Genomic DNA, 13833 nt, shown 5'->3' with positions numbered 1-13833 from the left:
ATGAACGGCTACGGCTCTCCCTACCTGTACATGGGCGGCCCGGTGTCGCAGCCTCCGCGGGCGCCCCTGCAGCGCACGCCCAAGTGCGCGCGCTGCCGCAACCACGGCGTGCTGTCCTGGCTCAAGGGCCACAAGCGGTACTGCCGCTTCAAGGACTGCACCTGCGAGAAGTGCATCCTCATCATCGAGCGGCAGCGGGTCATGGCCGCGCAGGTGGCGCTGCGCCGGCAACAAGCCAACGAGAGCCTGGAGAGCCTCATCCCCGACTCGCTGCGCGCTCTGCCCGGGCCCCCGCCGCCGGGGGACACCGCCGCCACCCCGCAGCCGCCGCCGACCTCGCAGCCGTCCCAGCCGCCGCCGCCGCCGCAGCGCCCCACCGCTGAGTTGGCTGCGGCCGCCGCTCTGCGCTGGGCCGCTGAGCCCCAGCCGGGAGCGCTCCAGGCGCAACTCGCCAAGCCAGGTAGGACCGTCTGCGGCGCCGAAGCTGGCAGGGCTGGGCACCAAGGGGAACTTCTGTGCCTTGCGGGGTTCTGCCTGGGAGGTCGGAGACGTGTCCTGGAGAGTGGCCTGGCCTGGCCCGGCCTACCTCCCTAATCTCCACCAGGCTGGTTCTCACTCTCCCGGGAGAAGTGAGCTTTGAGTCTGGGACCCTCTGTTGGGGGGAAACCCAGGCGCCCGCCGGGAAGTCCAGCCGCCTAGCGGCACTGGGCATCCGGATCTCCTGGCGCCTTCTCTGGGCTCAAGGAGAACCTGCCTGATTCCGCCCATAAAAATGAGGTCTGAATCAGGACAAGTTTAAACTCACACTCACTACCTTGCTTTCGGTGTTCCAGGCTGTGCGTTTTAGAGAGCTTCACATTTGAGGGTTTGAATTAGAGTGGCTGTGAGTTAGGAGCCAGGGCGCAAGGTTCCATTAACTCTGGGCTGGACGCGCTTTCTGGCTTGGTTAGGCTCTGGGAAACTGGAAGAAAGACGTCCTTTCTCCAACACGGGGAGCGGTTTAACCTTTTTAGCTGCACTTAGTGACTTCCAGACTTCCAGTTGGATAAAAGAAGGTACTTTGGGGGGTGGGGGAGCTAGCCTGGCCAGACCTACCTCTCCACCCTCCACCAGTCAGGTTCTTATTCTCCAGGGAGAACTGAGCCTGAGCCCCGCGGTGGTGGAAGGTGCTCCGTGGGAAGGGCAAGAGAATAACTTTTAGTGTTTTGTATTTTTAGTATTTTATATGTAGTATTTTAGTATTTTGGAACTTTAATAACAAGGTCCAGCGATCAGTGCATTCAGAGCTCAGGGTTTTTTTTTGTTTTTTGGGTTTTTTTTTTTTTTTTTTTTTTTTGGTTCTTCAACACCCAGGCCTCTGTAGTTTGAAGAAATAAAAACAAAGCTTGACCTGCGAGGAATCCACTTCTCCGCTTCGGCAAGCACTTTTCAAGGCCTAGGTGGGCTTGGATTGCAGACACACCGAAGTCTTGGTCTGGACCAACGGCTTCCTTGCCTTTTCTTTTCTCTGCTCTTTTCTGTGCATTATTGGGGGTCTATTCTGGACCCAGGACCCCTCCTCTTCCATTCAGTCTGCCCTGGCTGCTGAGCCTGGCTGCCCCCCACTTGAGCCTTTTCCTCCTGAGAACTTTTGGCTTCCCTCCTGGTCCTGCCCAGCCTTAATGGATCTTGGAATTTAGTAGCCATATGTTTGGTGTTTCCTTTCTCTGAGTAAAGGTAGAAAACGAAAGAAAGTCTATCCCTAGGGGAAGGGGGGGCTCCTAGAATTTAAAGTAGAAGGCCCAGGGGTTTTCCCACTGGCAGAACTGAGATAAAACTGCTGCCACAGCTTTTTACTCCACACGACTCTGGCCTCTGCAGAAAGGCTCTCAGGAACCCTGGAGGCTGTGCAGAGCTGGGAGAGCGATGCTCTCTCCTAGTGTGTGATGAGTTGGTAAGTAGCCTGGCAGGTTGATTCTGCCCCTTTTCTCAGCTAAGCTCTGGGCCTGAAGGTCTGAGCGTAGCTTATGTGACTGGTGAAACAGAGAATTTTGCTAAACGTGGTCCCATTTCCCCAGAGTCTCTCCTTATCTCGTGTTTATAGGGGCTATATAGCAAGTGGGGCAAGAGGGTTTCCTGGTGCTGTCCTCCCCTTCTTTAGGTTGGAATGTGTAACTAGGAAATTTTGGGCTCAGCTCTCGATGTGATTCCATTCTAGTCTCTTTCTATTTCCAGTTTTCTGGGCTTTAGTTTCCCTAGGACTGGAGCAGGAGTCTGACGTAGTGTGAAAGATGACTCTACCATGTCCATCTTCTTAGTAAGACCAGCTTTATGGTCTTTGTCCAACAGGGATTGCTTTCATATTTTGTGTTCTGTGGGTTGTTCTTTGAGACAGCCTAAATGTGTAAGGCACAAAATCACGAGGCCCAGGGAGAGGGATGTGCTAGGGCAAGGAGGAAGGCCCGGTTACAGCTTCAGCCTGAGCAGCAGTGGTAGGGCCCAAACTTCAGGAGAATTGGACAGGGCAAAGAATTTCAGATGGACAAACCCAAACTGGCTTGGAGGCTTGAATATATCCTCTGTCTCCCTCCTCCCTCCCTTTCTCCCTCCCCCCCCCCCCTCACGTGTCTGTCCCTGCTTTTCTCCTAACAAAATATTCCGGGATAACCAGAGCTCTTCAAATTGAAAACATGTAATTGCATAGAGAGGCCAGAGAGCTGGCTTTGGGAGAGACCCACCACATACCTTGTACATTCATGCACACAACTTTTGTTTTCTTTTTAAAATTGGTTTGATCCTCAATTCCATTTTTCAAAAAGAAAAGTAGTCACCAATTGACTTGGAGCCAGGGTTCAGGGAAATAACTGATAATTATTATTTACTAGGAATATAAGTGGATCGGTTCTATGCAATGCATGTTAGGAGAAACTGTTGGCACCAGAAGTCAAGTTAAAACCCCTGGCTGAGATTGCTGCTGTGGTGCTGTTCCCTTTTGTAATTGTTCTGATCACGTACTGGTGTGTATGTAACATACCAGGCATATTTAGCAACATATGAGTGACTCCCTGCTAACTCACTGCATGCAGACAGTGAGAAAAGGTCTGTCTAAATGGTAGGGCCGCATGCAAATGCTCAGAAATCTTTAAATATCTGCTTCAAAAATATGTAGATATACTTCTTTGTGAACTTTGATTTTAAAAACCTGCAGGGCCAAGGTCCTCGTTCATGCATGTGGACAGGATTTTTTCGTGAATACAGATGTAGGTACACACCAGCACGGGGACTCTTCTTCTCTCAAAATCTTTGAGGAAAGTACCAGCCTGAGGAAGGATTTTACTGGACATCCCTGGATAAAACTCACTGAGTTCAGAGAGTGACTTGTTACCAGAAGATATCTTTTCCAAGCTTTCCTTTACTATGTCGTAAAGAATGGGAGTTATTTTATCTAACAGATGTTTGATCACCCCTTTCGATGTGATTTTAAGGAGTTTCAACTGATTATTGCTTCTAGCTATAAATTGAAGTTTTCCTCTATTCTTTTTTTTTTTTTTTTTTGGTTTTTCGAGGTAGGGTCTCACTCTGGCTCAGGCTGACCTGGAATTCACTATGTAGTCTCAGGGTGGCCTTCAACTCTCGGAGATCCTCCTACCTCTGCCTCCCGAGTGCTGGGATTAAAGGCGTGCGCCACCACACCCGGCTCCTCTATTCTTTTTGATTGCAGCTTTTTCCTGCTTATTATTATATTTTGATTGAGCTGCAAATTTTAACTGAACAGTCTCTAGATATACCATGGAATTCACTTATTCTCTTTCTAAATTCCTAGCACATCTTCTCATACCACTCCCTCCTCCTCATGAAAGTAGCTTAGGAAGCCAACACCTTTCAGTTATGTCTGAATCAGCAAACCCAGCCACACCGGCCTTTCAGGATCCTGGGCCCTGGAGCTGAAGGGAGTTAAGGGTCACAGCCAAGGTGAGAGACTGCAGTTGTCTTCCTGTGTTGTGACACTTCCCCACCCTAGATTTTTCTACTAGAAAATCCTGCGATATCTGGAAGGATCAGTGTCTGTAGATTCTTCCTAGGTATATATCTACCATCAAAATAAATATGTATACAAATTATTTTAAATATTCTTGAAGGAAAAAGCAGTCAAAGTTATATTTTGTTAGGAAGAGAAGAGGATTGAACAGGAAAGTAGAATCTTCTTTATTTCTTCTAAAAGAAGCAGACAAGGTAGCTAGAGGGAGAAAAGTCGGGAGACTTTGGAAAAGTGTTTTTATTTTGTTTTACCTCCTGCTTTAGGCATCTTTTGTTTGCTTTCAGCTTTTCAGCCCCAGCTTGATTGGGACTTCCCAGTTTGCTTCCTTATTTTTTTTTCCTCAAAGAGAAGTACTTAATCTATGGGATTTAGGGGAGAAATCAGGAAGGGAATTCCTCTCTGACTGTAGGTTTAAGGAAGGATCTTTGCTGGAAAACATTTCTTCCAGTTACAAAACTGAGTTTTGGGGTTAATTTTTCACTGTTTGAACTTGGTCAGTCCCCCCCCCCCCAAAGTCGTCCAGCAAGGAAGAAGGTGGGAATAATTAAAAGTCTGGGAAGTGTCCCTATGAATGGAAAACCTAGTCTGATTTGAGGCAAAGGGGCCTTTAACAAAAGGAAGACTTGGAGGTCATACAGATTTGGGTCTTGGGGGTGGGATGGACCGGAGAGCTAGAGTCCAGTCCTGGCCTTGCAGATGTTAGCATGGCTGGATGGGATGGGCTCAGGAGGGCCGGGAGATATGACCCAGGACAGGTTGCTGACCTCTGCCTTGTGGCTTTTCCCTGGATGCAGTGGCAGGGAGCTCAGGAGAGGCAGGAGAGAGATGGAAGACTGTGGGCTTGCTCTGGCGGGTGCTCCTTGCCTAGTCACTTGACCAGAGTGGGTGCTGAGGAGCCCTTTCTGCTCCCTACTCTGCCCCCTTTGTCTTTGGTTTCCTCCCTGCAACCTCCTGAGCCTGAGGCAGGAGTCCTTAGGTGAGTTTCCAGATTTAGCAAAGAACCAAAATCATACAATCAGACAACACTTGAGGTATCAGATATTGTATGGGGCATAATTACACCAAAAACCATTATGTACTTGGAAGTAACTGGGCATCTGTCAGTTTTATTTGGCCACACAGGCGGCAGGGCCCCTGCCCGGCATGTATTCTGGCCACACATTGTCCAGGGGCGCCGGCTGTCTGGAGAGGTATCACAGCCTGGACGGGGTGCTTGTTTAGGAAGCAGAGCCGCTGCCTTGGAGAGAACCCCCAAGCGCACTCTCTGCCTTATAAATCTGGAGGTTGGCAGTGCTCTCCACTTACAACCAACTTTTCGTTTCCCTGATGGATGAACTCCAAGGTTTAAAAGATTACAGTAATCACAGGAGGACAGTGTAAATCGAATCTGATAGCAATAACTTTCGGAGAAGGTCAGGCTCAAGTGAAATGTTACCAAGCAACAGGCATTTTGTTTGCAAAATACAATCAAAAACCATTGACGAGAGATTCTTTGCAGCAGCCAGTCAGCACTTTCTGCTAACAGCTTTCCAGAAGGAAAGGGAGTAAATCTTCATAAATCAAATCCTGGAGGACTGGAAGCCTTCTTGGAAATGCTGCACTTCTTCCTGACAGGGAGGGAGGGAGCCTGCTGAAAATCCAGTTGCCTGCTTACTTACCTACCTGCCTCTTCTCTTTTTCCTTTCTTTTACCTTTTAACTTGTTACAGCCCTCTTAGTCTTTAGACACTTAGGCCCTGGGGACTCCTTGTTCTCCACCTGTGGTCTCTGGTGATATGATGGGTCTCTGCTCACCGGCAGGACCACCATCCTGTCATATGCATCTTATGACCGGCAGGTCCCACATCACTTTAGTAAACCTGAGTCACACATTCTCAGAAGGAAAACGAAAACATAGGTTGTTATGGTTTTGCACGTTGTTATATTGTCAAACAGATACTGAAAAGCACAATTACCCACCAAATAACAATAGTACACGATGGAAAACTTAGAGCATAAGTTGTTCATGGGCTCTATAACCTCTTGGTTAGTGACTAGTGAATAAGCTTCAAGCTAAGATCAAGTTCTGCTGTTTTCTGCTGATTATTGCTTTGCTTAGTTCAGTGTGTGTAATTGTCGCCTCCACAATCTTCATGTATGAATGCTCCTGTGAAGACACTCTGGTATGCCTTGCTGCTGGCCCCAAGTGACTCTGTGTTAAATAGTATAAAATATGACCAATGGAGCAGATAACCTGAAATTTTGTAAGAGATTAGTAAATTGTAAATCTCAGTGGACCAGACAATGCTTTGGTCACCTGTATATAATCTTAACCTAAGAACCTGGGTGCATGGTAAAGGACTTAAGGGCATTTGTTAAGTAGCTAATCAAGGAGCAGCCAGAGGCATTTTTGCCAGGGAAGCAAGTAGGTATGCAGGCTTCTCCTTTACTCTTTGATAGGTTTGTTTTATGAATAAAAATAATAACAAAGCTCATTATGACATATGAAGCTACAATGACAAACTATGCTTCTCTAAATGCAACCCCCTTTGAGTCAGTCTCTGCCCCCCAAAATATGGTGCTGGGAAACCTCAACCTCATGATCATTCTGCCTGAGCCTCTTGAATTCAGGCATATGCTGCCAAGCCAGGTACAGGGAACCGTCTTGCATCCTTTCAGACATTATTAAACCTGTGTTAATGATTTTAACAAAGCAAAGCATGAGTATTTTCACACACACACACACACACACACACACACACACACACACGGGGGGGGGTAGTATAAGATTTATTCCCTGGCATACTTGAGAATTTCTCCTCACTCGGTTTCCCATGATTCACCACTTTTAGTGTGAGGTAACAGCAGGGAGTATAAGTGCTGGTTTCCCTGAGCCTCTCCCTGCCTGGGTCTCCCTGCCACTTCCACAGGTTTGGATACCCACCAGGGACCTGCACTGAGAGATGTGTTCCCTAAAGCTTACAGGAACAGATGAGGAAGTGACGATTTGCTGTTCAAAATGTATGAAATGATTGCCAAAAGGGGGGAAATTTCTAGTGATTTCTGAATTAGAAAATTTTTCTCTTCCAGTGTTTTTGTGTTTTCATTTTGGATGGCAGACATATTTTGGTTTAGTTGACACTATTGGACAGAATGTATAAAACCCATGGCATCTAAGTCAGAAACATTTTGTGTCTTTATGAATTTTGAGCAGAACGTTTATTGCACATATATGGTAAGCGTTCTCAAAGTATTTGACTAGTTTATTTTTTTCAAAAACTGAGCTGCATTTCTATCTAAAAACTTTCAAAGAAAGTTGGATTTTTCAAATTGTAATTTTAGATTGGATATCACTGTTCTGCACGTGTGTCTTTTTTTCTCCTTTGTTGCTCGTGAAGGAGCGTTGTTAACCTCTGTGGTATGTGTGTGTGGAGGTGGCAGCATTGCTGACTACAGCTAAAGCTCTTTCTTTTAAAGATCTACTTTTCAAAACCTAGTGAAATTTTTACTTCAGAGAATAATAGAACTTTCTGCTTCATGAACTATGAAATCAAAGCATGGATATTTGGTCAGATTTTGAAAAATATTTTTGATGTTTCTCATTAAAAACAACATATGCTGTCACTTTCACTTATCATGAAGTTGAGTTTTGCTTTTTGGCTAATAGTTTTGACTTTCTCTACCCATTAGTGATGAAAATGTTATAGTCAAAATACACTCTTACTCCTTCCTTCTGTTCTAGGAATTATCTTCTCAGTTTCAAGAAGACAGAGGATTCTGTTCTGTAGGAGTATTTCCTGTTTCATTTTGTTAGCTGGCAGTTTCACATTTCTATATTGAGAAAGGCCTTTGTGCTGTAAAAGACTTGCATGAATTTGTACACTTCATTTGGGGGAAAAAAAAGTCTGATGGTGTAAAGAAACACCTGTCATTAAATTACATTTATCACCAAGCTTAAAGCTTACCCTCTATAATTACTTGAGAAAGTCTGTATTTATAATAGTTTGCAATGCAATTAGTTTAGGTACAGTAATACAGCTAGTATTGGATACCATTGGGCCCCCCAATTTCTGGGATAGTATAATCTACTCTTCAGAAGCTTGGGGATGAGGAATTAGTCTTGGTGAAAGTTTAGAGGCCATGTCTTCCTTCGCTCTGTTTGAAAGGCCAGCAACCTTGGATGTTGGCGGGGTCCTGCTTCCCCTCCATCTCTAGGCAGGACTTATGGGCTGCTCTGCTGCATGGGCCTTGCTGTCATGAGCTGTCTCCACTTGGCACATAGCGGAAGCAGCGCTGAGCTTATTTGGTTAGAATGCCATGAATTTGTGTATTTGGTTCCTGTGGCATCATGTTAGTCCTTAGCCATAGCCTAGACACCCAGATGGAGCCAAAGATCAGCCCAAAACCTGTGGAAAATTGTGGATGACTCAGCACAATCCATCTCCACTCCTTAAGAAGTGTAGGGCACTTCTTAAGAACCAGGAGTGCAGGGCACATTGGCATGTCTCAGTAGCAGGGCAAAGGGTTGCACAACACAGGTGATCACGGCTTTGGTATCGGGGCCTCCTGACTGCTGAGCAAACTGACAGCCATGGAAGATTCCACTGCTGTGTGTTCTATGGAATGTGGGAGACTAGATAGAGCGTTATGTTGTCAGATGTACTCTCCTCCTGACCAGTGTCCCGTTAACTGGGACAATGTGTCTGTTGGCGTGTCGGAAAAAAAAACCCACACTTTTCTAAGGTTAGTAGTTAGACATCATTCCTAATTCTCCCTACTGACCTGCTGTTGACCATTTGCTTCTGGAGCCTGAAGCGTGCTGTGGGAGAGTGAAACTGGTTAATAGATCTTAAAAGTTCCCCTAAAGTGCTTCCCACGGACAAAATTTTCCTTTTAAAACATGAAGTTACTTTTAAGTTCAGACATATTTTTTTTAAACGCAGCCTAATTTTGAGCTTTGTGTCTATGTGGATGTTACCCTTATTTTAATGAAAGAAATGCCATTTCTCTTGATCAAATAATTTATCAGGAGCCGGGTGTGGTGTGCACGCCGTTAATCCCAGCACTCAGGAGGCAGAGCTAGGAGTATTGCTGTGAGTTCAAGGCCACTCTGAGACTGTGGAGTGAATTCCAGGTCAGCCTGGTCTACAGCAAGACCTTAACTCAAAAAACTGTGTGTGTCTGTGTGTGTTAATAGATGTAAACTGTACTCCTACACTGTTGTGATATTGTGTGACTGTGTGTCATTTTTTTTTAGGTGCACAAGTTGATGGCATTAAGGACATTCATTGCTGTAAAATGATCACCACTGATCCATTTCTAGAACATTCTCATTATTCTAAATTAAACCCCCAGACCATTAAACTGTAACTTCCTATCTCCTTCCCCCCTGTAGTTGTCATTCTACTTCTGTCTCTATGAATTTATCTTCACATCCTTTTGGATAAATGAAAGTGCACTGTATTTTGTACCCAGTCTATTTCAGTAAACACAATGTTTTCAAGGCTTGAAGCATGTATCAGAATTTCACTTCTTTCTTAAAAAATATTCCATATTATGAATCCATTTATCTGGACATTTGGGTTGCTCTACCTTTGGTCTATCATGAATAATGTGCAGTGTGCATCATACATGATCTTTAACAAGTCACACCTGGGCATGTGTGCTTATTTCCCCAACAGGATAACAAGTTTCACAAGTGGGTCTTAGGCTTCCTCATAGTTTCCACCCTTTATTGTAGCTCTATATTTTGCTGTTTTCAGGTCTAGAAATACTTGAAAATAATAGGTAGCATAAGCTAAATGTAATGAGTACTTAAAGATAAGTAGCATTTTCAACATTATGTTGTGTCCATATTCACATGAGGAGAGCAGTTGGCTTGTTGCCCCAAGCTCCATTGATGGGTCAAAATCCAGTTGTGCCCTCATCCCATCGCCGAGACAGCATACTGCACCGTGCCTCATTCTCCAGTCTGTCCTAGGAGAATGACAGCCAAGTGGCAGGGATGGGTCATGAGTCAGGAAAATTTGCATAGGTGTCTCTGATTAGAATGTGAATCTATAGGAACTTTTTATGAACTTTTTTTGTGGCCATTTTTGTCTTTTGGATCAAGGACATGGAGTTCAAATGGCATAGTAACTGCCAAGTGAAAACTGAGTTCACTGTCTCAGAAAGCTGTCACATTTCCCTTGTGAAAGTAGGTCTTTGGTGTATCAGAGTCAGTATAGCAAGCAAAGGTGATTTCACATGTGTGGACTGCAAGTAAACTCCACAATGGAAACGTTATATTTTATTTATATTTATTTTATATGGTATATGCACATATGTGTGCAGATGTGGATGCAAATTTGGGAGAAGTATCAGATTGGTGATTGCAAGTTGTAGTGATATAATTGTATTTTAAGCTATGTTAACATGCATTTAATATGTCTGGACATATTTCTTGCTCCGTGAAGATCCAGTTCAGTTTTTCAGTTATACTTGACACATGCGGAGTACTCCTCAATGGGCTTTTGTTTAAGGCTTTTAAAGTAAACAACATCAGACAGGAGGAGATGCTTTCTAGAGGCTGCTTTGATGAAATTTCACCTCTGGCTATCTGCATACAATCAGGTGTGCTCACAGAGAGGCCCACAATGAGGCTATTCAGGCAGGAGGGGAAAACACAGGCCAAAGACTGTTTACCACCTGACAGTGCCTCATTAGGAGTTTCCATCTCCTGATCAGTTACTCTGGATCCAGTGGCCACAACCAGTACATTTTTCTAAAAAAAAAAAAAAAAAAAAAAAGGAGAGGGGGGAGTTGAGGGCAGGGGAGATAATAATCTATTTGCATGTTGCTTGCTACTACAAGATTTCCTTTATTATAAAGTCCTGTTAGAATTTACTTTTGCCAGCCAAACTACTTGAACCCATTCTTTTCTTTTTGCTTTGCACTGCAATGTTCGCTGTTCAGGGATCAAGTCTCAGGTCAAAATGTCAATCAAAGTTGCAACTGGTATATTTCATAGCAAGTCTGGGCTTTGTCTGGGAAGCTGTGCTCCATCCTTCTTCTTTGGTATAATTTGGAATATTGCCTTTAAGTCCTTCCTGTGAACTTGATTGGCATACCAGTCAACACAGGCGTCCAGCTGCCACCCATGCTCCTGACTGGCACTCATTTTATTGAGTCAAGGCTTCCTGTTCAGTTCCCGAATGCTTCCCAGACATTTTTTTTTCCTTGCTCTTCAGCAACCTCTCTCACCATCCTGCATTCAGGATGTTTTTGTTTGCCCTCAGGTGCAAGTAAAGGCAGCTGAGTTTGCCAGGCTGTCCTGTTTTTATATTTTATTTTTACTTATTTATGAGAGAGAGGGAGACAATGATGCACCAGGGTCTCTAGCCACTGCAAATGAACTCAAGATGCATGCACTACCTGTGCATTTGGTTTAGTTGGGTTCTGGACAGTCCAACCTGGGTCCTTAGGCTTCGCAGGCAAGCCAGTGCCTAACTGCTATGCCATCACTCCAGTGTTTCAAATCTTTCTTTCTCTCCAGGGATGATATTAACTAGTTGTTGTACATGGTAACTGGGTCAAGCATACTTTCTGCCTCGCAAGGCCACAACAACATACAATCTGGTGATAGAAAAGCAGATGCCCTGTGGGTTTGTGGTCAATGGAGGCTTTGATCACCAGCAGGTCTTGTCTGTGGAAGAGAAGCAGGACTAGCCAGAGCACCTCCTCTGGCCTTCTCTAGCCTGTACTCTTCTAGGCTGTTCTCCGGTGCCCCAGTGTTCATGGTTTTGATTTCGGTTTTTTTGTTTTTGTTTTTGTTTTTATTTTTCTGAGGTAGAGTCCCGCTCTCTAGCCCGGGCTGACCTGGAATTCACTATGTAGTCTCAGGGTGGCCCTGAACTCACTGTGATCCTCTTACCTCTGCCTCCCAAGGCTGGGACTAAAGAAGGCGTGTGCCACCATGCCCAGCTCTGATTTCTCTCTCTCTCTCTCTCTCTCTCTCTCTCTCTCTCTCTCTCTCTCTCTCTCTCTCTGTGTGTGTGTGTGTGTGTGTGTGTGTGTGTGTGTTTCCGAGATAGGGTCTCACTCTAGCCCAGGCTGACCTGGAATTTACTCTATATTCTTAGGGTGGCCTCAAACTCATGGCGATCCTCCTACCTCTGCCTTGGGAGTGCAGGGATTAAAGGCATGTGCCACCACGCCCAGCTCCTGATTTCTGGTTGCTTTTTTTTTTTTAAGTTTATTTATGGGGGTGAGGGGAGAATGGGCGTGCCAGAGCCTCTAGCCACTGCAAGTGAATTCCAGATGCATGTGCCACCTAGTGTATCTGGCTTTAGCTGGGGAGTCAAACCTGGGTCCTTAGGGTTTGGAGGCTAGCACCTTAGCCACTGAGCCATCTCTCCAGCCCTTGATTTCTGTTTTAAGGCTGACAACACTGGGAGGACACATTTCCTCTCCCGAGAGGAAGCCGAAGCCAGGGTCCAGCTCTTCCGAGCACTCCAGGAAGGAATTAACCCAGCTGTTCTCTGCCTTTCAGATCTGCCTGAGGACAGCAGTTCAGCGGACAATGCGGAGGCCTTCAGCGACAAAGACAACGACCAGAGGAGCTCTCCGGATGTGGCCAAAAGCAAGGGCTGCTTCACCCCGGAGAGCCCCGAGATAGTGTCGGTGGATGAAGCGGGGTACTCCGTGCAGAAGAACGGGAGCAACCCCGAGAGCCGCCCCGACAGCCCCAAGTACCACTCGGAGCAGAGCCACCTCCTGATCGAGGGCCCTTCGGGGACCGTTTCTCTGCCCTTCAGCCTGAAAGCCAACCGGCCGCCGCTGGAAGTGTTGAAAAAGATCTTCCCCAACCAGAAGCCCACGGTGCTGGAGCTGATCCTGAAGGGCTGCGGGGGCGACCTGGTGAGCGCCGTGGAGGTGCTGCTGTCCAGCCGCTCGTCCGCGGGCCCCGAGCGCGCCCCGGCCGAGGCCGACGGGCTCGTGCTGCCCCCTAACGGCCACATCTTCGAACACACCCTCAGCTCCTACCCGATCTCCTCCTCCAAGTGGTCGGTGGGCTCGGCCTTCCGCGTGCCAGACACCTTGCGCTTTTCTGCGGACTCCAGCAACGTGGTCCCCAACCCCTTGGCCGTGCCTCTGCAGCATCCTTTCCCCCAGCCGCCCCGGTACCCGCTGATGCTGAGGAATACTTTGGCGAGAAACCAGTCGAGCCCCTTTTTGCCCAACGACGTCACCCTGTGGAACACCATGACCCTGCAGCAGCAGTACCAGCTGCGGTCCCAGTATGTCAGCCCCTTCCCCAGTAACTCCGCCAGCGTCTTCAGGAGCTCGCCTGTCCTCCCCTCCCGCACCACGGAGGACCCTCGGATCTCCATCCCCGAGGACGGGTGTCCGATCGTGACAAAGCAGACCATCTACACGGAGGATGACTACGATGAGAGGTCCGACTCCTCAGACTCTAGAATTCTCAACACCTCGTCCTAAACCTGAAGGGTGCCTGCGGGTGGTGATGAGGTGGCACTGTGCTTTGGAACCCTGGGGCGCCCCCAGGGGAGGCCACATCTACTGTATACCCTTTTCTTCTGTTTGATAAAGTGACTGTGCTTGATATTCTATACATTAGCAATAAAAACATAACTTATTTAATTTCTTGCACTTCACTGGAAAATGCCAAATAGCTCTGCTCTGTGGTATCTTTAGTGCTGAATGTTTGAGACATATATACATATATATATGTATATATATGTATATATGAAAGAGTCTAATGCTAAGAACCTTCTGGGGAAGGTTGGGTCCATGGGAGACTTAACTTGGGGATGTTCAGCTGAAGATCAGCTTTAC

The 13833-nt window shown here is 46.4% G+C and overlaps 1 protein-coding gene across 2 annotated transcripts; it reads left to right on the top strand.

Moving 5' to 3' along the window:
* Positions 1-13553, top strand: Dmrt3 (doublesex and mab-3 related transcription factor 3). Of its 2 annotated transcripts, XM_004653154.2 has the most exons (3): positions 1-468; positions 9067-9081; positions 12538-13553. In XM_004653154.2, exons 1-3 carry the CDS (start codon positions 1-3, stop codon positions 13474-13476), a joined length of 1422 nt encoding a protein of 473 aa, XP_004653211.2. In that variant the 3' UTR covers positions 13477-13553. The 2 variants fall into 2 exon arrangements, with proteins under 2 accessions (XP_004653211.2, XP_004653210.2); XM_004653153.2 differs by lacking the exon at positions 9067-9081 and having other exon boundaries at positions 1-460; positions 12527-13553.
* Positions 13554-13833: the final 280 nt, after the last annotated feature.

Source organism: Jaculus jaculus, chromosome 1 (assembly GCF_020740685.1).
Source record: "Jaculus jaculus isolate mJacJac1 chromosome 1, mJacJac1.mat.Y.cur, whole genome shotgun sequence".
Lineage (NCBI taxonomy): Eukaryota > Metazoa > Chordata > Mammalia > Rodentia > Dipodidae > Jaculus > Jaculus jaculus.
This window is presented reverse-complemented; position numbering and strand designations above follow the sequence as displayed.

Coding starts and splice junctions, on each gene's coding strand:
- Dmrt3 (XM_004653154.2), top strand. CDS start 1: ATGAACGGCTACGGCTCTCCCTACCTGTACATGGGCGGCCCGGTGTCG.